Here is a 22,980-nt window from a genome sequence, read left to right as displayed (position 1 = left end):
GCTGTCGTTTTTCATTATGATGCCAAACAACTAGATTTTATGAAATTTGTTACCATGGAGTCTTGAACATTGCTTGAACTTATCAACAGCATGTTACTTGATTGTTAAAAATAAGTTAAGGTAAGATGAGGTAAGCAGTTTTACACTTCAAGGGTAACACCGTGATACCAACTACTATACTATGGAGGCACATAAAGTAAGACTAGTAAACTTAAGGAAGAAAAGACACCATTTTGATTTGTTTCATAAATTACTAAACATTTTTAACAAGTTTTGATAAATTATTTTGGGTAATATTTTTAGATTAAAGAAAGGGTAGGTACTAGGCGACTCCAAAAATTATACATACATAAATGTGAAAAGATCAAAGCTGTAAAATCTGCCTGCCTTTTGACAAAAAATCAATCATTTATGGGACGATTAAAATCAAAGATTTTGCAGAACTATTATAATTGGGGTAGGAAATTTAAAACTATTCGCATAAAATACATTGATTTTAGTATATTTATTATAAGTAAGAAAGCATTTTATTATTTAGTATTCAGAAGTCGTCGGTTTGTACTATTATTGGTTTTATTTGACAAATTATTTATTCCTGCATAAAAAATGTCTGCCTTAAAATAGGTTTTACCTAATCAGGTAGATAGTACGTTTTCCACTGAAATTTATTATATTATAATCTGTACATTGAATAAACAATTTTTTGTCGAGAAATACTGAAATTTTAATTTAGTGAAAGCATGAACACTTATTTATTTGTAAAATGTATGGCTTAAGTTGTTTATCTTTATATAAGAATAAAACTAAATTGTCACAAAAGTAAAACATATAATGGTAAAAATAACTCTCATTACAAATATGAAAGCATTGAGATTTTTTATAGTTTTATAGACTGACAGTAAAATTTGAATCAGTAATCACCATCATTCCACTATCTGCACTTAATGGTGCTTAGGGCACTGCAATGGCACTCAAACCAGTGTATGTCAATTATCACATGAAGGCATGATGATCAGCTTTACATTTCAGTCTAAGGACTATGAAATAATATATTGCAGTGTATAAACACCTTTTTAAATAAATATTTGAAGCCAACCTTGCCGGGAATCAGACATTGTGGGCAAAAGCTCTAATCAATAAACCACAAGGTGGACAGATATCCATTTGATTTTCTTTTCCAGGATTTTTACCAGAGAGTTACCTTTGAGTCGAAAAACACTCGTTCAGTGTTATAGTTATATTTCATACACAGAATTAAATTCTTCATTTCGCCCAAACACAGGAAAGAAAATGACTCAATCATTATGTAGAAGAAACACAAAGCGTATTTAAAATACTTTCAGTTGGTAATTAATATGCAGTAAATATCATAGGGCTTAAGAATCAATGAAGCCGAAACCCATCCAACAGAGCAATAGGTAGAGTGCAGTTAAAAGATAAGTACTCTTTTGAGGCAGTCAACCGGTCCACGTACTTGGGCTCTCTTCTCACGGAATGAACGAAAATAAAGAAATAATATCGGCGGCAATAAGACATATTTCTCCTTGCTACCAGTTAAGTCTTGTAACGTCCACAGGAAGACAGAGATTACCCCGTTCAGAACCATTATCAGGACTGTATAGACGTAAAATCCGCTGAAGCACTGGACATATTTGAAAGGAGTGTTCTTCTGCAAATCTGTTGTCTGTGGGATGGAGAAGAGTGGCGCATAAGACGAAATGATGAATTGTACAGTATTTATGAAGTCCTTAGTTAACTTAACACATAAAAATGCTCAGGTTGTGATGAGCTGGACTGTACGTATGAGAATCATGACTGAACATCCAGGGGGTAGAAGGATTGGAAGACCTTGGCTGAGGTGGGAGGACGACGTAAAGAAAGATGCACCACAGCTTCTACAAGTTGGAAATTGGAAGACGGCAGCTAAGGACAGGCAGAGTTGGAGACAAAGGTTGAAAGAGTCCAAGGCTCGATTTGGGCTGTAGCACCATGGGAAAAAAATAGCGTAGTATGTTTATATTGCAAAAATAAATTATATATTAATTTTATATTTGAAGCACTAACTTTGTGGTTATTCATTATAACAAAATAAACAAAACAACTTTGTTTTTAACCACTAAAATTAGTGTTTTGTTAACAAATTATTTTTACTATTTAAAATATGAAATATTGATAACTCCTTTGCAAATATTACAACCTAGATACAAGCTCTACTTAGTTAAATGTATACATTTTTACGATGACAAATGAAATAGTTTGAAATATTAAAGCTTAAAAGTGCCATAAAAAAATACTCACATGTGTTTGATTTGATATCATTTGAGTCTATGATATCACTTGAATCCAAGGACCACAATAGACACAGGTTAGAGTGACTTTGCAGTTGGCAAATCATTTCGTTATTCGAATTTACCTCTGTAAAACAGTGTACGCAATATAAAATATTGTAACTTTCATATGCTACCGGATGCTCGACATTTGACAACTGCCACGTGCCAAAAAAAAATATACACATATTCAACACCTTTATATTTCCGTTCAGATGCAGATTTTGTTTTTTCTAAGTTATTATGCCGTGTGTCATTTGCAATCATTGGAAAAGCTATACTTTACCAAACTGTCACATAAAAGGTAATAAACATAAAATTCTGGATAACCAACTCGCAAAAAGTGGCAAATTTCTATACCCAATATGTTCGGCTTAGTTATTTAAAAATAAAATATTTTTAAAAAACCTAAAAGCAATATTGACATTTATGTATCAGTAAAAAAGTTAACATAAAATACCAATACAACTAAGATAATAACTGCATCCCAATTAAAAAAACGTTGATTAACAGAACTTATTTTAAGAGTAATTTAGCCATAATTATATCGTATTTTGACATGAGACCATTTATAGTTGTCAAAATGGCAAAAAACCCTTTTTTTTTTTTTTTAATATTTTCTGCAATAACTTTGTGTATCATTTTAAATTAAATTTGGAGAAATAAAACTTACACTTTGTTTTTTGATACACTCACTTTATCTTAAACAACTGTAAAAATAAAGTGAGTGTATCAAAAAACAAAGTATAAGTTTTATTTCTCCAAATTTAACCCTATTTTTGTTTCAAGATTCTATTGCCAAAGCCAGAAAAAATTTTCTTTTCTCCAGAAAACCAACAAAAAACATTTGACCTTGACCCCACCATATTACAACCTAAGGATCTTGTATATTATGTGTTATGTAAAAAAAAAAATACATCCGATAAACACTTAAAAAAAAAAAGTTCATTATGTGATAGGTAACCTTAAAAATATTTTTATTATTATTTGTACTCTTTTTTTGGTAATATGTATAGTTAAAAATATATGAATATAGTCATGTGGAAATTTGAGACCCTGAAACTATGCAATATTATTTACCACTAAACTAATGACCACAGTTTGACTTGATTTCTTCACAACGCCTAGTGTGAGTTTTGTACTTATATCGTATAAGTTAGTAGGAAACGGATTTTATCTTTTTAAGGTTCAAAGAACTTACATGGCGGACATATTCATGTCTATTACATAAATTGTCATTCATTCATGAAACAATTTACAGTGTTTCAAAAAGTTACCACTTTACTAATGTTGATAAAATTTTGTGATAAATACAGTGAATTATCATACAAACATACCTTGCTCAAATCTTGGTAAGTTAAAATTACTTAGCATTTAAGAATGAAATTCGGCAAATAGGCTAAGCTTTTGAGTAACAAACCGCCTTTAAAATAAGATTATTATGCATAATAAACTCAACTAAATCTAAGATGTCAATTATTTAAAAGTCGTGATATACGTAAATCAAATTAATGTTCAATGGATAAAATAACATGTACACTCAAAACTCTTTGAATTTTAAATAATATAAATAAAGATTTTAATGAAATTTTTAATGCTTAATCCTTAATTTTTTCTAAACTTTTTTCATGCAATTCTGGTATATTTTAACATACTGTTTCAAAGTTATGCAGTTTTTAAAATTCATGGAACGCATTATCATTTTTTCTATGCAAGTCGTTGCTTTTGGTGTGCAATTTTTCGCAGAATGCATCTACCACATAAATAAGTTTGCGAGCATAAAACTTGTACGGTAAATATATTTAAAAATCTTATATCAATTGATACGCGTTTGTTTGTGTTTTTAGGTTGTGTGAAATAATAGTTTTTAGAATAAGAAGCGTGCATTTTTAGTGAAGTAATTCAATCCGTGTCATCTCCTTTGGGATCAATTTGAAACACAGTATAAGGTTGTGATGATTTCATAACTGATGAATCATTTTCCTGGTCGTTAGTTGGACTGGTGCTGGACAAACCAATGTTTAAAGGGGACTCTATGGTTGCGTTAACAGTGTCATCAGAAATATCAGACTCTGTGATAAATTTAACTTTTGGTCGGTTGCCTGGATCCGTTTCTTGCAATAAAGTATCGGAGGAAGACGGTATAATTTGAGTGGGAACATTTACAAACTTTTTCATCTTTGGGCGTTGTTTGAGGATTTTGGGACTTTCTTTCTGTTCGGAGTGCACGGTATGAATAGGGAATGTAGGAGACTCGTTAGGAGTGAAATCGTCACTGAGCATAGAAGTGGCATCAGGTGTATTCTAGAAACAAAAATGTAAAAATAATCCTAAGACAAAAATTTGTGAAAAGTTTAATGTTTACTGAATTATTCTGTATTTAAATTTCAGTATTTAATAATAATTTTTATGAATACTAAACTTATTTTACTGAAAATACGTTTTAGATTCATCAACAACAATATTATGTCGCATTTAGTTTTTTTTTTAAAGATTTGGGTTACTTTTTTGGCTTTCGCTTTTTTTTCCTTCAATTTTTTCATCTGTTGATGTTTGTGATTGTCTACAAAAATTTGGACAAACTCAAAATATTGTTCATATATTTTATTGATACACATTTTTTTATTCTACTCGTGTTTTAATTTAATTTTATATTTATTTTATAAATCTAGTTTGTGTAATATTACACTAAGTTACCTAAAAAACTTGGCTGTCAGTAATTATTATTGTTTGGGTATTTTTTGGCAGTTGGAGCCATTTATTTAAGACGAGATATCCTCTACATAATTTACAGGGTAAAAAAACAGGTAAGAACTCAGTTACCTTGATCAGCTCGACCTTAACGTGTACCAGTTGGAAGTCAGCCACCAATATTACTCGCAGTAACAGCCACACCACAGCACCGCACCACAGTACTGTGTACATCCACGCCGACGCTACACTCAGCAACACGTAGATATTAAAGTTGTTTATATTCTCGTCATCAAATGAACTAGAAAAAAAAACTTTTTAAAAACCTACAGGAAGTTTATCAGTCATCGTCGCCATCATTTCCCTATCCGCCCCCAGTGTTACTTATATCAGAATAACTCTTGTTGGATAAAAGGTAAGGTGATCAGTCTTGCACATCAGGTGCCATTTCAGCGACAATACAATATTGCAGTGTAGAACCACCTTTAAAACAAGTATTTCACGTCCACTCTAACCACGATGTGGACCCTTCTCTCAATTTCCTATTTAAAGATTTTAACTGAGAATAGCTAATGATTCAAAAATACTCTTCCAGGGTTCTGGTTCTTTTTCACAGAAGTTTATCGAGATTATTACTATTTCAACAGAGAAAGAGAATCTCTTCGACAAATGAATGTGGGAGTCTAGGTATTTACACGGCTTGTGACTTACTATATTGATTTACCACACAAAACCATTTTTGTTATTTTGAGGCTGCCATAATTTTTTTCAAGGTCTAGCTTTGGTCAAATGGTTATTTATGATAGGTGAACTAACTTGCAAATGGTGGTGACATACACCCGTATTTAAAATAAATTATATTTGTTTATTGTTTTTTTTTTTTTTCATTTAAATTCTTGTATTGTTTTCAATAATATATTTTTGGAATACAATTTAGGAGAACAATAAACTTCCTCATAGAGAGGTACATTTTATTAACAAAATATCACTTACTTTTCGGGTCTTGTCATATTATTAAATTTCAAGGAAAATTCTTTCATTCCATTCTGCAATGTAGCTGTAAACACGATGCATAGTATTCCATAAATAAAACAGAATACAAATGCTGGAATAACTATCCGCCAAGGTTTTTTTATTCTAAAAAGAAAGATGCAATTATAATAAAAAGGTATGTAGGAAATACATACAAGCAAATAATATTTATGAAAACTCAATTAAGATATCAATAATAACACAAATTAAATTGAAATATTCTGTAAATAAATATGTATCTTCAAAGATTTTAGTTTATGCAACTACATATGTAGAAGCAATTTAAAAAAAAAAAAACATTTACATTCTTTTGATTTACCCACATATTGCCATTTTGGAACTATTTTAAACTACTTATGTAGTTGCAAATAACTCAATGGGAATCAAGTTGTGGTAGAGTAAGGTTCGTATCTCGGATTTCTGATTCGTGTGCGCAACACTAGCACAGGACCACAACTCGGTTCAGTTATTTATAATTATTATTATGATTGTTGTTTTTTGTTTTACTTTGGAGTTGGCATTATTTTTATGTTTAACTGTTTGCTCCAGAAATAAAAAAATAATCAGAACAAGTCTTTCATGATTTCATAATACACCTGAATCACTTTTTACGATAACACGGTATAAAAATGAATATTACGCATTGTGTAATATGTAAAAGTAATACAAGTATCCTATTTGTTTTTGTAATTCCCTCCATCACTCTTTTACTTACTAGGCACAGAGGGGTATGCACATGAAAAGGGTAATAATAATCTTGGTTACAACTTTTTTTGAGTAATTTACTGTCATGATAATCGTTTGGGGTTCGAACCATCAGTAGGGTCGCAGTGAGTCACATCTTGCTGGAGGGAGTAATTCTATTAAATGCTGCGAATGCCCAGTTGCATTCCACCGGTAACACTACTGACTAGTCCAACTCGTTAGCGTCCACGTCCCGAACCATGGGCAATGGGATTAAACTCATAACGGTGTGATCACAGCGGATAACGACAGGATGAAAGGTGAGATTCTGGCGCCTCCAAACCAGAACCAACCAGCTAAAGGAAGGTAACCCTGGCCTGTTGTGGAGCAAAAAAAAAATGTAAATGTAAAATGTAACCCTAACAGAAGAATCCACCAGAGAAGGCAACGGGAAACCACTATGGTCATCTTTTCCCAGGAATCACTATGGCGAGTACATCCGACAAGCAGTTGTCCTGGCCTCGGAGTAGCGCATGACCGAGGTGCTTTCGCTGTAGTGATCGCCAACGTCAAGGGGACCTGATTAGGCACCGCAAGAAGAAGATAACTCTTTAACCAGCAAAGGTTTTTTTTTTTTATTTCGATGGTTTACCCCACTAAAGCTTTTGATTATGATCCCGCCAGCAGTGATAAAAAATAAAAAAATCTTAAAACCCAAAATTTTTAAAACTGGTACCCGTGCCGTGCCATTTTAAATATTGAGTTGGCAAAGGCAAACTCACGCTCATATGAAAGCAGTTGCAAAGGGTTATATATTTATTTTTAATTACGGTACAGTAAAAAGTAAACAATTTCTTTTTTTTTAAATTCCAAAATGATTTTTATACAAGGCAACCAATCCATCGTTGTTCTTTATTTGGTATATTTTGTTTTACACAGAACTGCGTGGAACATATCCAAAGTGTAAAAAGAAGATTCGGTGTAGTAACATTTTGTCAATGTTAATAATCACATTTTTACCAAAACTTTTTTGCAAGAATGATTTTTTGGATTTTATTTAAAATTTAGGGCCCTAAAAAAATTTTACAATTTTAAAACTAAAAAAAACGAATCATTCGGATAACTCACCCGCTACACATGATAAAGAAAGCTGTCCAGATTATAGAAAATATAACCGACATGATGGGATTATTAAAAGGCAAAGAACACACACTGTAATCGGCCCATTGGGAATTTATAAAATGCACCGGAATATCTGCAAGAAAATACTGATTTCATTAAATTAGAAAAATTTAACTTGCCCTCTACATACCGCATCAGAGAACTTAAGTCTCTTTGAAGGTGCCCACGAACAAGGAAAAGTTGATCATTGCCTCTATTTTATCAAGCCTCTATTTCAGAGGCTTGTCAGCAGGTGTGAAAGAGAAAATATGGGAGGAGGTTATGGAAATACACAACACCCAGACCAATTGAGAAAATAATCTTTCTTAGATTTTTTTAAATTGCAACTGGCGGAAATCAAACCCGCGACACCAGTTTCACAGTTGGCCATCTAACCAAATGCGCCACGGAACATGTCACAATATTTACTTTATTGTATTGAGGAAAAGAGGGAAGTAAAATCTTCAATGACTGAAATTAAATTGATTGGACTGATCAATTCGCCGAAATTATTACAAAACCTTTTAAAAGCCTTGAAATTATTTTTGGAGATCTGTATATCTGACAGGACCTTTGAAAGGGCCATGAAAAGAATTTTAAAAATGGGGAATTTAAAACATAGGCAAACACTCTTATCCATGTAATGCAATTTCAAAGAAAAGGGGAAATATTCCCTTGACCGGGAGTGCCAGGATAGTGATGGATATTACTTTTAAAATAAATATATAATGGCTCAACTAGTCAGTAAAAAGAGCATCTGTATATACATGTCTAAGAATTTCTTCTTCTCCTGGGCGCTGCCTGCATTTGGCCTCTTCCAGTCATGCATTGGCTCCTGTCTTTAGCCATCCTTCTTCAGTTTCCGCTCCCTCTTACCCTACTTCAGTCCTCTTCCGCACAATCTATCCATCACTATGTTGGTCTGCTTCTGGGCCACTTTCAATGGGTTATCCACTTGGAACTTTTAAAATTTCACCATAATATACTGCATTGGTACTTGTTCCAATTGCAGTGTATCTATCGATGATCAATTGTAATACACGTAAAAGTAACATGGTGTCCAGGCGGATGAAGAATACAGTTCTGTGAGTGAAATAGAACCAGAATCCTGGAGAATTGTTTTCTACTAGATATTACTTTGTAAAAATTCTTTAAAACAAGATCAAGTGGAAAAAAATTCGCCTATAAGTGTAGTATACTTGAGGTCCCAGGTTCCATTTCCGGGAAGATCGACTATGAAATATTTCTTTATAAAGGTGGCTTTACACTAAAATATTTCATTGTTGCATGTCATACGCTGCATTTACTTTAACAATGCGGTGCCATATACACCATCATGTGCAGATAGGAGTTTGATGATGAAAGTGATCAATCTTACGTCTTAACCCTTTTCCGAACATAGATTTAATGGAATTCTTAAACTTTTAATTTTTTTATTATATCATTTATAGCTTGAACGATTATATAATTTTCTTTTTTTTTTTGAACTCCATACATTAAATCGGCATCGTGGTGTAATAATCAGCGCGTTTGCCTACCTTACAAGAGGTCTCGGGTTCGATTCCCGACATGGTTGATGTGAAGAATTTATTTAAAAGGGTGTTTTCACACTGGAATATTTCATAGTCCCTGAACTGGTACCTGAAGCGCAAGACTGATCATCTTACCTTCATGTAACAAAAATGATCAAGATACGCTGCAATCGGTGTACCAATGCAGTGCCCTGTGCACCATTAGGTGCGAAAAGGGAATGATGATGAAAAATTTAAAAAAATAGTGGTACAAATTTGTACCGTCAGTGATTAATAACATCAAATGCATTCTCATATAAGAGATATAATATGAGTTATTGTACACCAGGACAAATTTGTACCATCAGGGAGCAAAAGGTTATGAAAAGGCGTTTGTTTGTTTTGAAAAAGTTAGGCGTTCAAGGATTATAAAATATTGCAAATAGTTCATGTCCATCTTGCCAGAAAATAAACCCAAGATCTCAAGCGTGTTAGGTAAACGAACTAACCAGTACACCACGAGGGACACAAATTGCCACATTTCTCAGGATTGTATTCTTTATTCTACCTGGATGCGAGAACTTATAGAATAGGTTTGATAGTAAAAGAACTTACGATTGCTAGTGTGTGTTGTATTGGAATCATTTGAACTTTGTGATTGGTTACGATAAGTGATGTTTTTCGGAAAAAGAAAGCAGTTATGGTCCAAGCTTACAAACATTATTTGGATGAAAATCACACACAAAATAGAGAAGAATGTTGAAAGGCCAAATAAAAAAATCTGGATGCCTGTAATACAATAAAAAAAAACATAAACATTATTAGAACTAGAGTAGAACATATTTCAGAAGAATCACGGTGTTATTAATTACTGTAAAACTAGTCAGGGTATTATCAATTTACAAATGAAATTAAACTGATTTGAGAAACTGTTTCTCTGTGGGGGAGAGGGGTGGCCACGGTTTCGCTAATACAGTTTCACGGAGCACTTTGATTTGTGAATCAATAATAACCTGACTAGTTTTTCCCAAAAACAGTTTAGTTAATCTTTGTGAAACTGTTTCAGCAGCTGGTTATACCAGATTTTATCTAGTGTATACCGCCGTGATTCTTCCAAATGTGTTTAATTATAGGTGGATACATACATTACAAAACTATTGTGAATGAATGCCTCGACATGGGTTGTGCCCAGTGAAGTGTTCATATAGAAAAAGATGTATTTGTTTCAAAGAAATCTGTTAGTCGCAGACTCATTGGACAGAGTTCTGATTCTTATTTTCAAGTACAAATATTTCAAGCAAAAATGACCTCAAAATCATAATGCAAAATGCAAATACTAATATTTTTAATAGCTATAAAGAAATCATGTATCTTATGACCTGCCATTCGAGTGCAGTTTGTGTCCAGGCGTAGAGAAGTAAACACATCCGGGAGTTCTTTTTTGCTTTAAACTATTGTTTGACATTATTTAGGAGTTATAAAATCTATATCATTGCTAAGGGTAAAATGTCCAAACCATGCTATGTTTTTAGTACGTAATTTAGATGCAGAATACCAGCCCAGAGCTAGTATGCCACCTTGTGGATTTGGTCACTAGCGCCATTAACGAAGTTTATATTATAGTGAAGTGCTAGTATGCATGTAGATGTCAATTTTGGTTTGAAAGGTTCAAATCGGGTAGTATAAATTTAAAAGTGTACCAAAATCTAAAATTTGATAACATATTAAAATCCTTGGTCGAGTCAGATCCTCGATAAACTAGTGAGGAATTATCGTAGACTCAAATCCCCATGGTCATCTGTGCAGTTACATTTACAATGCATCGGCAAAATGAATAAAATGGTAATTTGTGCAAAAAATGCGCAATTCCTTAGTGGTCCCATTACAAAAATATAGCCAGAATTACCAGATCCTCATCTAGGAAAGGGTTGTATTAGTTATTTCGTATTAGTCTTTATTAATTTAAGGAACAATATACACAGTAGAACACTTTTTATCCAAACACCAGTCATTCGGGTTGCCAAATATCTGGATCGTTATTTAATTATTTTGCAGCATTTTATATACAGTTAAAAATGATTAAATTACACAATAAAGTTAGGTTTGAAGACAGACCAGCGAAGATAATCGGGAGAAAAACGGAGATGTTATAATAACAAATATCATCAAATCAGTTAACTTTTCTGCACATGTTTAGTAAGTTTTAAATGTTATTCCAAATCGCTGTATTATTTCAAAAGTAATAAAAAAGTGATCTTAAGAGTAAATATTGCATTTCCTTAATTTAATCGTTAATCCCATTATCCGGATTTTGGCACATCTGAAGAATGTCTGGCACTCATTAATCTGGATAGTTGGAGTTTTACGGTAAACATATTATATGTAAATGTGACCGGGGACGATTTTTGTGTAAACAATGTTTGAATATTTACTTAATAATGTTAACTCATACCTAAATTAAGAAAACAAATATGATTTTCACAGAATATCAAGTCAAATCAAAGAACCATAATAATTTAAGCCATGTTTAAGCAGAGGTTAACCAAATCTTTACATTATCTTATGGAATATTAGTAATAGCATTTGGCATTGTATTAGCTACCTGGATATAAATTAAATAAATGTATACAATATAGGTTGATTCTTAATTTTTAAGTGCATTACATTTAATAAAACAATTCTTACCTCTCCATATTCCATTTATTTTGGAAGCATCTAGCTCAACTAACTTATGATAATCATACAAAAGCTGCTTCATTTTTATTTAGAAAATTGAGCAATTTCGAGTTTAATTCACTGGTAGAAGGATATGAGCTTACTTATCCTGAAATATCCAATAAATTTACAATCTCAAAAATATAAACAAAAACAATGTTTGAAATACGAGTATATCAAGAGAATATTTTTTTAATGCTTCAGAATTTAGAAACAGAAATAGACGCAATAATCGTTAATCGTTTTCCGATGACATCACCTTACGAATGCTGTCTTTTTCTACAAGCAAATAAAGTTATCAATGCGATTATGATGTCATTCTTAGTAAAGCATACATTTAGATACCGCGATAGATGCATGAAAAATACACTACATTAACTGAACTTTGAAGATAACGCAATACGAAATTAAAACAGAATTGTATTTTGGTATTTACTAGTTACGGAGTACCGGATACGACGGATATAAGCCGGCAAATGTAAACAGTTTATAACGAAATAACACAAAGCACATTTAAACACAATATTTGTGTTTAAGGTAAAATATTGACACAATGTCCACAAATAAGCTTTTTTCGTATTATATAAGGGAATGTTGAAGTTTAATTTTGACAGTATTCCAGTTTAATGATAATTTTTTGAGCACTTTTTGAAGTTTGAAGCGTGTTGCCTTTTGTTTATTTGTATTTCTCGTTTTCGTAACTATGGCAACTGGCAACATTTGCAAATAAATGTAAAAAAATCAATATAGCACATACCTACCTACCTAATATTGGAATTTACTATGGAAAACCAACACCTTTTCAGGGGGAGTTGAAAAAAATACGAAATATTTGTATCAAAAATCGAGTTGTGGTCCTGTGGCTAGTGTCTCGGATTCACGGACCGAAAATCCGCGGTTCGAATCCTACTCTACCCCAACTTGATTCCCATTTTCTAATAGTGAGTTATTTACAACTCATTGAAAATGGCCCTCAAAATTAAATATTTTGTAAATCATAAGAACGCAAATATTTCTTTTTCCAAAAAAAATAAAATAATTATATGTTTACAAAGGCAAATGAACAATTGCGATTTAAATATGTTTACCAATTTTCGTTTGATTTATTGGGAACGTTAGTTTATCAATAACTTATTTTTCTATCAATCACTTACCTTCGTTATAAAATATATCTAGTTTTTCAAATAAAAAAGGAATACTGGCATTCTTGTAATTTCAAAAATATTTTGGGTTTGTCCAAATTTTTGTAGACAAGAACTGGATTCAACTCCCTAGGGAGCTGTTTATATATTTAATTTGGTAATGTATCTAAAATAAAACAAGTTTACTGGATTATAAGTCTACTTTATTTTTTATAAAATATACAAAGGGTATATTGTGACGCGTTTCGTCTTGTTAGGACATTTTCAAACAAACTAACTTAAATATTTACAAAGTTTCTTTATATGCTATTATACACTTTTTGGTTATAAGGAAACTTTAAAAATATCCTAACAAAACGAAACGCGTCACAATATATACGCGTAACAAATCGGGTTGTGGTCCTGTGGCTAGTGTCTCGGATTCACGGACCAAAGGTCCGTGGTTCGAATCCCACTCTACTCCAACTCGATTCCATTTTCTTATAGTGAGTTATTTACAACTCGTTGAAAATGGCCCTCAAAATTAAATATTTGGGTAAATCATAAGAACACAAATATTTCTTTTAAAAAAAAATATATATATATATATACCCTTTGTATATTGTATAAAAAATAAAGTAGAATTATAATCCAATAAACTTGGTTTATTTTGGATACATTACCAAATCAAATATGGAATTCTACCAATTGTCTGCATACACAATAAATAATAAACAAATGTTTATATGTTATTTATATAACTGTTCATGTATCTATATTTCCTTCTCTTAAACGTTATTCATCTCTGTTGTAATATGTTAATATAAACAGCTCCCCAGGGAGTCGAATCCAATTCTTGTCTACAAAAATTTGGACAAACTCAAAATATTGTTGATAAATTACCTGGTCCATGAAGAAGTATAGAAATCGAAAAAATAACATTTTCAGGCATTGCTTAGTATGCAGGTGAAATAATTCAATTAGATGAATCTCACCCGCATAAATAAAGGTTTCTGCTCTTTAACTTCACCAACATCAACAGATGAAAGAATTGAAGGAATATAGATGTTCAAATATGGGCAGAATGGTGAATGTTACACAGTGAGTAAAGTGGCCACTTAAACCAGCCATCGATAGGTCATAAGCCCTGTAGATGCCTAGACTTCTATATTACCTTCTCTTAAATGTTCTTTATCGCTATTGTAATATGTTCTTCTGATTTGCCCAAATATTTCAATTTTGGTGGCCATTTTAAAAGAGTTGTAAATAACTTACTATTAGAAAATGGAAATCAAGTTGGGGAGTAGGGTTAACCCTACTTCCAAACTTGATTTCGAACCTCGGGCATCTGATTCGCTAGTCTTCAAAGTAAGCAAAATTGAAATGGTTGATTTTTGTTCAGTGGCTATCCATACCATTTAGGTGACCCTATGAGCATCTGCATGCGTAAGGGCCACAGCGTTATAATGGCGACTAATTTGGGGGCCACGACAATGCAACGCTACAATGGCCACGGGACCACAACCCGATTATATCTGATATAAGTTGACAGCAGCAGTCAAAATATTTTGCATTTATACAGGGTGTTCTTTAAACCCTGTAAGATCCGAAACCACAATGATCAGTATGGGCAAATATACATTTTAACATATTAAAAAATATATTTAGAAAAAGGAAAAATTTTCAAAATTAAAGATAAAAAAAAAATGGTTGCTTACTTCTGGAGAAGTGAGGGGAGCGCGGCGCAGTATCAGATTCCCCCCTCCCTCTTTTCGTTTATCCCCTGCAGAAGTAAGCGAACATTTGCTTTTTTGATATTTAATTTTTTAAAATTTTATTTGTTCTAAAAAAATATTTTAATGCGCCAATATGTCTTCTTGTTCATATTGATCATTGTGGTTTCAAATGTGAAGGACTAAAAGCCAGTTGCGTCATAAAAAGTTAAGTTAAATAAAAATTGTTACATTTTCCTCAAAATAGGCAAAAACGATTTGCTTTATTTTTTTGAGCAACTCATTTTATCCATTTTGATGAAAACGCGACAATTATTTCACTTTAAACATTATATTTAACTTGACTTTTTATGATGCAATTGCCCCTAAATCAGTCAACGTTCATGTAAATATGTACTTTGATTATTCAAATTGATGATGTTTCGAATCATGTGAACCATGATGTTCTAAAGATATAAAAGAAGATGAATTACAGTACGAAATAACAATGGATTGATGTGTTTGAATTTTTGAAATGCCTTCTAAGTTTACTAGGAACAAATGTACTTTCAAAATGAGTTTTTCATCGAAAAAATCCTCACTTAAAGTTGTAACGTTGCCCGCTATGCTCATTGTAAAAATGCAAAATGGGCAGTTGTGAAAACATTTATTCTGAATTACAACTTATAATCGATATTAAAATGCCATTCCTTTTTAAAATAAATTATCACTTCAGTAAGTTGTGTGTGATTGTTTCCTTATTTTAGCGTTCCAACACACCAACCCTCAGTTTTTCGTATCCTCTATCTGCAAAAGTATTTTTTCATACAGTTGGCCGCCTTAAATAAGGGAAATTCACAAAACAACTATCAAGGTACCTAACGAATTTTTTATAAATAAGTTATCATAATTTTGAGATCAGGAACAACTAGGGTACCAACCTCGAACCTCCAGAGACAGTGTCCGCCACTGGGGTGACAGTCCCTATTGCGAAGTGTTTTACCCCCCTTGTGTTGGTAGTCATGGAGTTTTACCCCCCTTGTGTTGGTAGTAATGGAATTGGTAGTATCGCATCGCTATTTCGAGTAAGCGCTACGCACTTGCTACGTACGAGCGCTGATGTCGCATCATGACGTCACACAGTTAGAAAAAGCAAATGGCGCATGTGTGAAAAACGGTTTAAATTTAAAACCTTTGTTAATCTTAAATCTACGGCGTGCGTGTCCTGTTTTCGTTATTTTTTCGGTTTGTGTCAGTCTTCTCACCTTTTCTCTTCTATTAAAAGCAAAAAGCGCGTGTGAAAAATGGTTTAAATTTAAAACGTGTGTTAACCTTAAATCTACGGCGTGCGTGTGTCTTCTCACCTTTTCTCTTCTATTTTTCTCGCCTGTGATAATTATAACAATGTCAAAAAAGTGTAGTATGCTTTCTTGCCATGTATCCGGGGACATCGTCAAACTATATCGCTTTGCCAAAATTAGACACATCACATAGTAGAATTCGCTATGCATTTCGCGTATGTCAAAGACATTTTCAGGCAAAGTTCATTGAGGGAAACTGTAGGCTACTTCCTGAAGCAGCACCGGCTTTATTTACTGAAGAACATATAGCCAAGGAAGCAAAAATAAAAATTTTATATACCACAAAACTGCGCTAATTTTGTCCCTTGCTTTGTTGAAAAACTCTCCCAAGGGTTACATACTCGTGCAGAAAATTTTTGCATCGCCTTCAAGACGAACCTTATATAGACTTCTTGGAGGATTGAGTTTCCGAACAGGAATAAATGCAAACACGAGCATTTTTTAAAAATATTAATTAATATTTAATAATTTCGCTGTCACCATAACTATCTTTTGGTGTGAAAAATGAAGGACTCCAAAGGCTTCTCGATTTTGGAATTGAGAAAAAGCCAGGTTTGTTTTTAAAAAAAAATTTAGTATTGCAAACAAATTATTTAGTTCCATTTGTAATGTCATAATTTTGAGAATATATATTTTTTTCTTATTTCAGATTTGCGGACCATGCCCTGGTTTTTATGATAAGGGAGATTTTTTATGATATTGCTTACTATTTCTGTGAAGGGACAACTCCTGCCATTGAGTTAAATGTATTCGGGAAGTGTACGCTGCTGTTTCAGACACTGGTTTTATTATTAAGGCCAGTATATGTGACCAAGGTGCAACGAATGTTGGAGCACTTAAATATTTAAGAGAAGAAACACGAAGAATGTATTTGATTAATGGGAAAGATTATGGTAATAATTATTTTTAATATTTTATTAATAAAAAACTTTGCATTTATACGTCAATCATGAAATTAATATTAGTTAGAAAACAAGGTTCTGGTATTCAAAATTACCCATCATCAAATGTTAACATAAACTTGCAAAGGTTTGTATTTACACCTAATGATGGGTGATGAATTCTGAATACCCAAGACTTGTGTACTAACTAATATTAAACTCGTATGTGGTGTATAAATACAAAGTGTTTTTTATTTAAAATTAATTCTACAAATTAATTTCTAAAACGGTAGATAGAATTATTTTTATTTCCTTAGTTTATAAATGCAAAATTACATTCAGATTTTCTTTACAAATATTTTAAATAATACTACTTCAGTTTTATATTATGTTTAATGTTTTATTGAAATTTGTTTGCAGATGAAACATTTTTTGAAATATGTAGTCATAAGGTTTTTATAATTTATGACCTCCCCCATTTGATAAAGGGGTTAAAAAATAATTTTCTCAATAAAAATACATCAACTGAGGCTAAAATTTCAAGTTGTAATGATTTAATTTTTGTGTATGAACGGTGACGCAAGGATTGGAGATGTGAGGTTATTGAAATCAATACACGATGCACACATTATACCTGATAAAATCCGAAAAATGAAAGTAAGCAACTGAGTGTTGAATGAAAGGACGGTTGCTGCTCTTCGTTTTGCTGCAGAATTTGGTATGTATCTAAATGTGCCGGATGAGATCAAAATATGAATTAAAAATATTTAGTCTTTAATAAATACTTGTTTTTTTCTATTTCAGAGTCATCACCCAAAAAATTAAGTTTGTTAGCCACCAGTGATGTCGTCTTATTCTTCGACAAACTCTCCGACAGTACAAATGGTGCTACCAACTTTTCCAAGGGTAAAATGAGATACATTACTACACCGCAGTCTACACACCATGCATTTTGGATTGATGCTATTAACAAATTGAAGAAAATGAAATTTGAATTCAGGAAGAGAGACGATTGTACCATCTCTAAAAAACTATATTTTGACCATCAAAGGTGTTCAAGGGCTCTGGGCAGACTTGCATCAGGCTGGTAATAAAAAACTAGTTCTGCGACGTCTCAACCAAGATCCATTGGAAAACTTTTTTGGTACAATAAGAATGTACAATGGAAAGAATGTGAATCCAACATGCAGAGACTTTGTCAACACTTTTAAGTCTGCACTTATTAGTAATTTTTTGTCGTCACACTCTCCGACACTTAACTGTGAAGACGATAGAGGGCGCATGATACTAAACCTGAAAGAGTTTTTAAGTTTCTCTCGTGATGGTCCCACATTACTTTCAGAACCTGAGCTCAATAATGAATCTAGGATGTCATTATCTAGTTTGTTAATAGCAGAATGCAATAGCATTACTGTGCATGATGTATCTATTTTACGCTCTCAACAGGAGAGAAGTAAAGTTGGAGCCCATGGATATTCTGCTGGTTGGATTTGTCGTAGATTGTTAAGTGACAATATTTGTGAGGCCTGCAAACAATCCCTTACTCAGTCAGAAGCTTCAATTCATCACAAATATGTATTGTTGAGAGAGAGAACTGGTTATTATTTAAAATTAGCATATAATAGCCTTCTGAATTTATTTACAAGGTGGATTGAAAGTATTAATGGGTATTTAAATAATCCAAATAATCTTATTCAATCAAATATCCATAAAAACTTGCAGTATATAATAGAGGAAAATTTAAATTTTGAGTGGTTATAAATGTAATAAAAGTAAAATTTGTAAAGCTGATTTTCAAATTACAACTATTCAATTAGACACAGGAAATAAATAAAATATTGTCAGGAAAATATGATTCTATTTAGAATGTAAGTAATTTTAGAAGTAATTTTACTTGATTCGAATCTAAATGTTTTACAAAAATTGGCTGTTGTAAAAAGCAAAAAATATTAATCATTAATTTGTATTTTAAAATCATTAATTTGTATTTAAGTAACTGTTATTTATTTACTCTTGCATATAAATACAGATGGTTTTTATCACATATTTTTAAATAAACAATTCTTATTGATCTATTTATTTATTTATTGTTGCAAAATGAATATGTTATGTATTTGTATAGCTAAAATACAGTATTTCTTTTAAATATGGACCTTTATTGTTCACATCATTATTGCAAATTAAATATGTTATGTCTTTTTTTAGCTAACATACAGTATTTTTTTTAAATATGGACTTCACTTTATTTGTTCAGTACACAAAATATGACATTTTTGCTTTTAATGTGCAATAAGTAGATATTATTTTAATAAGTAGCATTAAGCTGTTGCAATTATATTCTGAGATAAGAGCTATTCTATCATTTTTAAATTTTTCTGTAATCATAACTTCCAGAAAGAAATTTTGATGTGAAAAGGGGCTAATTATTTTGAAATTTTTTGTATTATATAAAGTTGATGTATTCTGAACTGGGAGTATGTGCACATTCCGTTATACTAGGATCCCTATTGATTTTCTGATCCCACTTGTAGCAAGATCCCACGGTATTGGTTGATATAGATTTTTATCCACATCTGTCAACAGTCATATATCTTTTAACAAGATATTATTATGGTATCAATAAAATAAATAGTCCAGAGATTGATTCTCAAAGTGTATTCCTTGTTCATTGATAGGAATAAGTCTAGTGTTCTCCTTAAAAATATTGTTTTTGTTGGTTACAATATTTTTGCGATTATGTCTCGATAATACAATACACTAAATACAAAATATAACAACCGTTTACAAGTGAACAATACAACACTGTTCTTTCCCAGGATCCAAGTGGAATTATTGTATTGTCCCAGAATATTGTCTTATGTGGTTGATGCTGTTTATTAGACAATATTTTCATATCTTTTATATTGTACTCCTGTAAATGGAACTTTAAGCTATGCATTAAAACATGCAGGATCCCGCTAATACGAGGATTTCACTGGATTGAATTTTTTTCATTCTGCAAAAACCTAGATTGAAAATCAGCTGCAGGGTTGGAAGCCCTAATCTGAACCACGACACATTATTTTTCTTTTATGCGTTTTAAAGTTGTATCAAATTTAATTTAAATGTAATGTTTTATTCTGAATAAAGACTAAAATATATACATTAAAACTATAAACATGTTATATAAGTATATATATATAGAATTCAAATAAGTTTAGCTCTTCAGAAAGTATTGTATTCCAATGTTATCTTTTTTTGTTGCATAAATCTGTATTATATCAACTTAAATATATCCATATATGTATTGAAGCGTTCAATTAGCATGTTTTTCTTTCCAGAACTTAAAATAAAAATTGTCATGTTTAAGTATGTGTTCCATGTTGGCGTTTTTTTATCCAACTTAACACTGAATCAAAGTTAACAACGTAAACTAAATTATTAAAAAAATCATGTTCCATATAAAGTGTCTTTTTTTTCATCTCCTCTGTCTTCAAAGCCTCTTTACCATTAATGATCAGTGTTAGGGCAAGTTTGCTTTATAAAAGTTTGTTGTTAAATGTGGTGAATTCACTTTTAAATCACAAAAAAGGAAAGTAAGATTTTTTATTAAATTTTATGGGTTGGCAATCAATTCCCAAAACTCATTATTTTCGAAATGCAGAATCATTAATGATAGAGAAGCTTTAATTCCTTCATAATATAAACTTGTAGTTTGATCAGTAGTAATAATTAAAAATCCGTGGTAAAAGTAACAATTTGGAAAAAAAGTGAATACTTCTGATTTTTAACTATTACTCATGATCAAGCTATGAGCTGTAAAAACTTTTAGGGAAAGTTTTGAATTTCCCGCGGATTTTTTTTTCGATGGATATAAGCGCCAACGTGAAATAGCGCAAATACAAAATTTGACCAATAGGAATGTGTTATTATACCTAAACGTCAATTAGTTGTTACGGCGCCGTAGTACTAAGTGGCAGATCTGAACTAGTAATAGTTCTACATTATCTCTGGTGTCCGCGACAGACCGTATTTGTTTTGAAAAACATTGCTTACGTTAGAAATCATAAATTCAAATGGCTTTAGAGGAAGGAAGAAAATCCATTCAAAGAACGTTCCTTGGAAAGACTTGTCTTAGCAGAATTAAGTGAAAAATATTAGTGTTCGGCCATTTTCAAAATAGCTGCAACTTGCAACAATAATAGATTCACAAAAAAAGTTAAATCATTTCACGAAACAATAATCCAGAAAGCGATTTTACTTCATCTCTACCACAGACTACAGATCTCTACCCCCGCTAGTGGGTGCGAAATTTTGAAAAAAGGTTTCACGGAAAAAAAATGTTGCTCATTAATTATTGTGTCAAAGTGTATTTCTCGGTTTTCTTATTTATTTTACCATTATTACCATTGTTTTTATTGAATCGGGAGTTTTAAAAAAACGTCAGTTGAGTAATAAAAAAAATCTACACGTACCTAATGCAAATTATAAATGACCCACAAAAACTATTAATCAAAGTATTTTTTTCACCCATCCATATAGTTTTTCCTGTCGTTTGTGTGCGAGATGTGAACGACAGCAGTGGGAAGTCCCATATACCAAAGATATAAGATACCAAATTTGAATAAAATAAAAAAAACTTAGTGAAACAAACTTCAAAATGTTGATGTCAAAATTCAAAATGTCAAATGTCGATAAAACAACAAAACTTAAAACTACTAGCAACCGAGTGAACCAAATTTTATTACAACATCATAAACAATGTCGAATCGTGATAAATATAATTTGCAAGTGTTCGATTCGCACTTGTAGGTGTTTGAGAACTATTCTTAACTTAAGATCAATAGTGGGAAATAAAGTTAGTTTCCAAGACGACAAATTGTGTTTTCAACACTTTCAATTGGAGTACCCACCCATTATTTTCTAAGTTTGCGTGATCCCGTTCATGTCGTTTGAATAAATTTATACTCACGACAACGACGAAGTCTTCGCGACGTTTTGCACGCGACAATCATGTCAGATGACAAGGTAAATACTATAATTATGTTGAAATTATCATAAGCGTGCTATATGGCTTGCCTCTGTTGTAAAGTAATAACTACTCTGTACATTTTCGTGAAGAGTTTCGGGCTCGATTCCCCGCCGAGTCGAGTTGCAAGGAAAAAGTGATTTTTATTTTAATTTTCTGTAGTACCAATTTAGTAGTGAATAACGTCTGTTAGTTTAGTATCATTACTATGCTTTCTGATTTTTCAAAGTAAGTTTCGTAAAGTTTAAGTGTAAAAAAAAAACAAACAGGAGTGATAACTTTGGTTTTTTGTGCCAAATGAACCCATGGTAGGTCTGGTTCTGTATACCCTGTCAGCCTAACTAGGTGAAACCTGATTAAATAATTGTTTTGCACTGCAATAGTTCACTGTCTCTAAACTAGTACTTGAAGCGTAATACTGTTACCTCAGACGTTTGAGATACGCTTGGTGTACTAATGCAATCTTGCAAAACCTCTTGAATTGTAGGCAAATCCGCTGACCATTTGACCACGAAGCTAATGTATTTTTAGGTATGGATAAAGGATTGATGATAATGATATAATATTGCCATTATCTAATGTGTTTATTTTTCATGATACAGAAGTCATCCGATGATGATGTGGATCCACGACTGGAATTTATCAGCACGTTCGTGTTAAAGGCTTTAAGACTCAAAGCAGACAAATGGCAGAAAATGATGCAAGGAGACGAGAAGGTTGTGCAATATAATTGAAAATGAAATAAAACAAAGAATGTAAAATTAAATTAAAATACA

General features: G+C 32.0%; 2 protein-coding genes across 4 annotated transcripts in view; one reads left to right on the top strand and one right to left on the bottom strand.

The window, feature by feature from the left end:
- Positions 1 to 4,063: 4,063 nt before the first annotated feature.
- On the bottom strand, positions 4,064 to 12,826 carry LOC148282107 (uncharacterized). 3 transcript variants are annotated; one of them, XM_088225609.1, is made up of 7 exons: positions 12,558 to 12,826; positions 12,092 to 12,230; positions 10,022 to 10,195; positions 7,863 to 7,989; positions 6,012 to 6,155; positions 5,151 to 5,319; positions 4,064 to 4,631 (listed from the first exon to the last, which is right to left on the bottom strand). In XM_088225609.1, the coding sequence occupies exons 2-7, from the start codon at positions 12,162 to 12,164 to the stop codon at positions 4,230 to 4,232; spliced, it is 1,089 nt and encodes a 362-aa protein (XP_088081735.1). In that variant the 5' UTR covers positions 12,165 to 12,230; positions 12,558 to 12,826; the 3' UTR covers positions 4,064 to 4,229. The 3 variants fall into 3 exon arrangements, with proteins under 3 accessions (XP_088081735.1, XP_088081734.1, XP_088081736.1); XM_088225608.1 differs by having other exon boundaries at positions 12,572 to 12,671; XM_088225610.1 differs by lacking the exons at positions 7,863 to 7,989; positions 12,558 to 12,826 and having other exon boundaries at positions 12,092 to 12,369.
- Positions 12,827 to 15,944: 3,118 nt separating this feature from the next.
- LOC148282106 (dynein beta chain, ciliary-like) overlaps positions 15,945 to 22,980 on the top strand; it is an 89,652-nt gene continuing 82,616 nt past the window's right edge. Inside the window, exons 1-5 of the mRNA XM_088225630.1 lie at positions 15,945 to 16,867; positions 16,965 to 17,208; positions 17,617 to 17,914; positions 18,001 to 22,203; positions 22,807 to 22,920. Coding sequence (XP_088081756.1) covers positions 22,189 to 22,203; positions 22,807 to 22,920 — 129 coding nt within the window. The 5' untranslated portion in view covers positions 15,945 to 16,867; positions 16,965 to 17,208; positions 17,617 to 17,914; positions 18,001 to 22,188. The remainder of the gene's footprint in view (positions 16,868 to 16,964; positions 17,209 to 17,616; positions 17,915 to 18,000; positions 22,204 to 22,806; positions 22,921 to 22,980) is intronic.

This window comes from Micrasema longulum, unplaced genomic scaffold, assembly GCF_059751315.1.
Source record: "Micrasema longulum isolate JH-2025_06_02 unplaced genomic scaffold, ASM5975131v1 h1tg000376l, whole genome shotgun sequence".
In the NCBI taxonomy this organism is placed as follows: Eukaryota; Metazoa; Arthropoda; class Insecta; order Trichoptera; family Brachycentridae; genus Micrasema; species Micrasema longulum.
This window is presented reverse-complemented; position numbering and strand designations above follow the sequence as displayed.

Coding starts and splice junctions, on each gene's coding strand:
- LOC148282107 (XM_088225609.1), bottom strand. CDS start 12,164: ATGAAGCAGCTTTTGTATGATTATCATAAGTTAGTTGAGCTAGATGCT. Junction 7,990..10,021: donor TACAACACACACTAGCAATC/GTAAGTTCTTTT, acceptor ATTTTCTTGCAG/ATATTCCGGTGCATTTTATA. Junction 4,632..5,150: donor TTAAGGTCGAGCTGATCAAG/GTAACTGAGTTC, acceptor TTTTGTTTCTAG/AATACACCTGATGCCACTTC.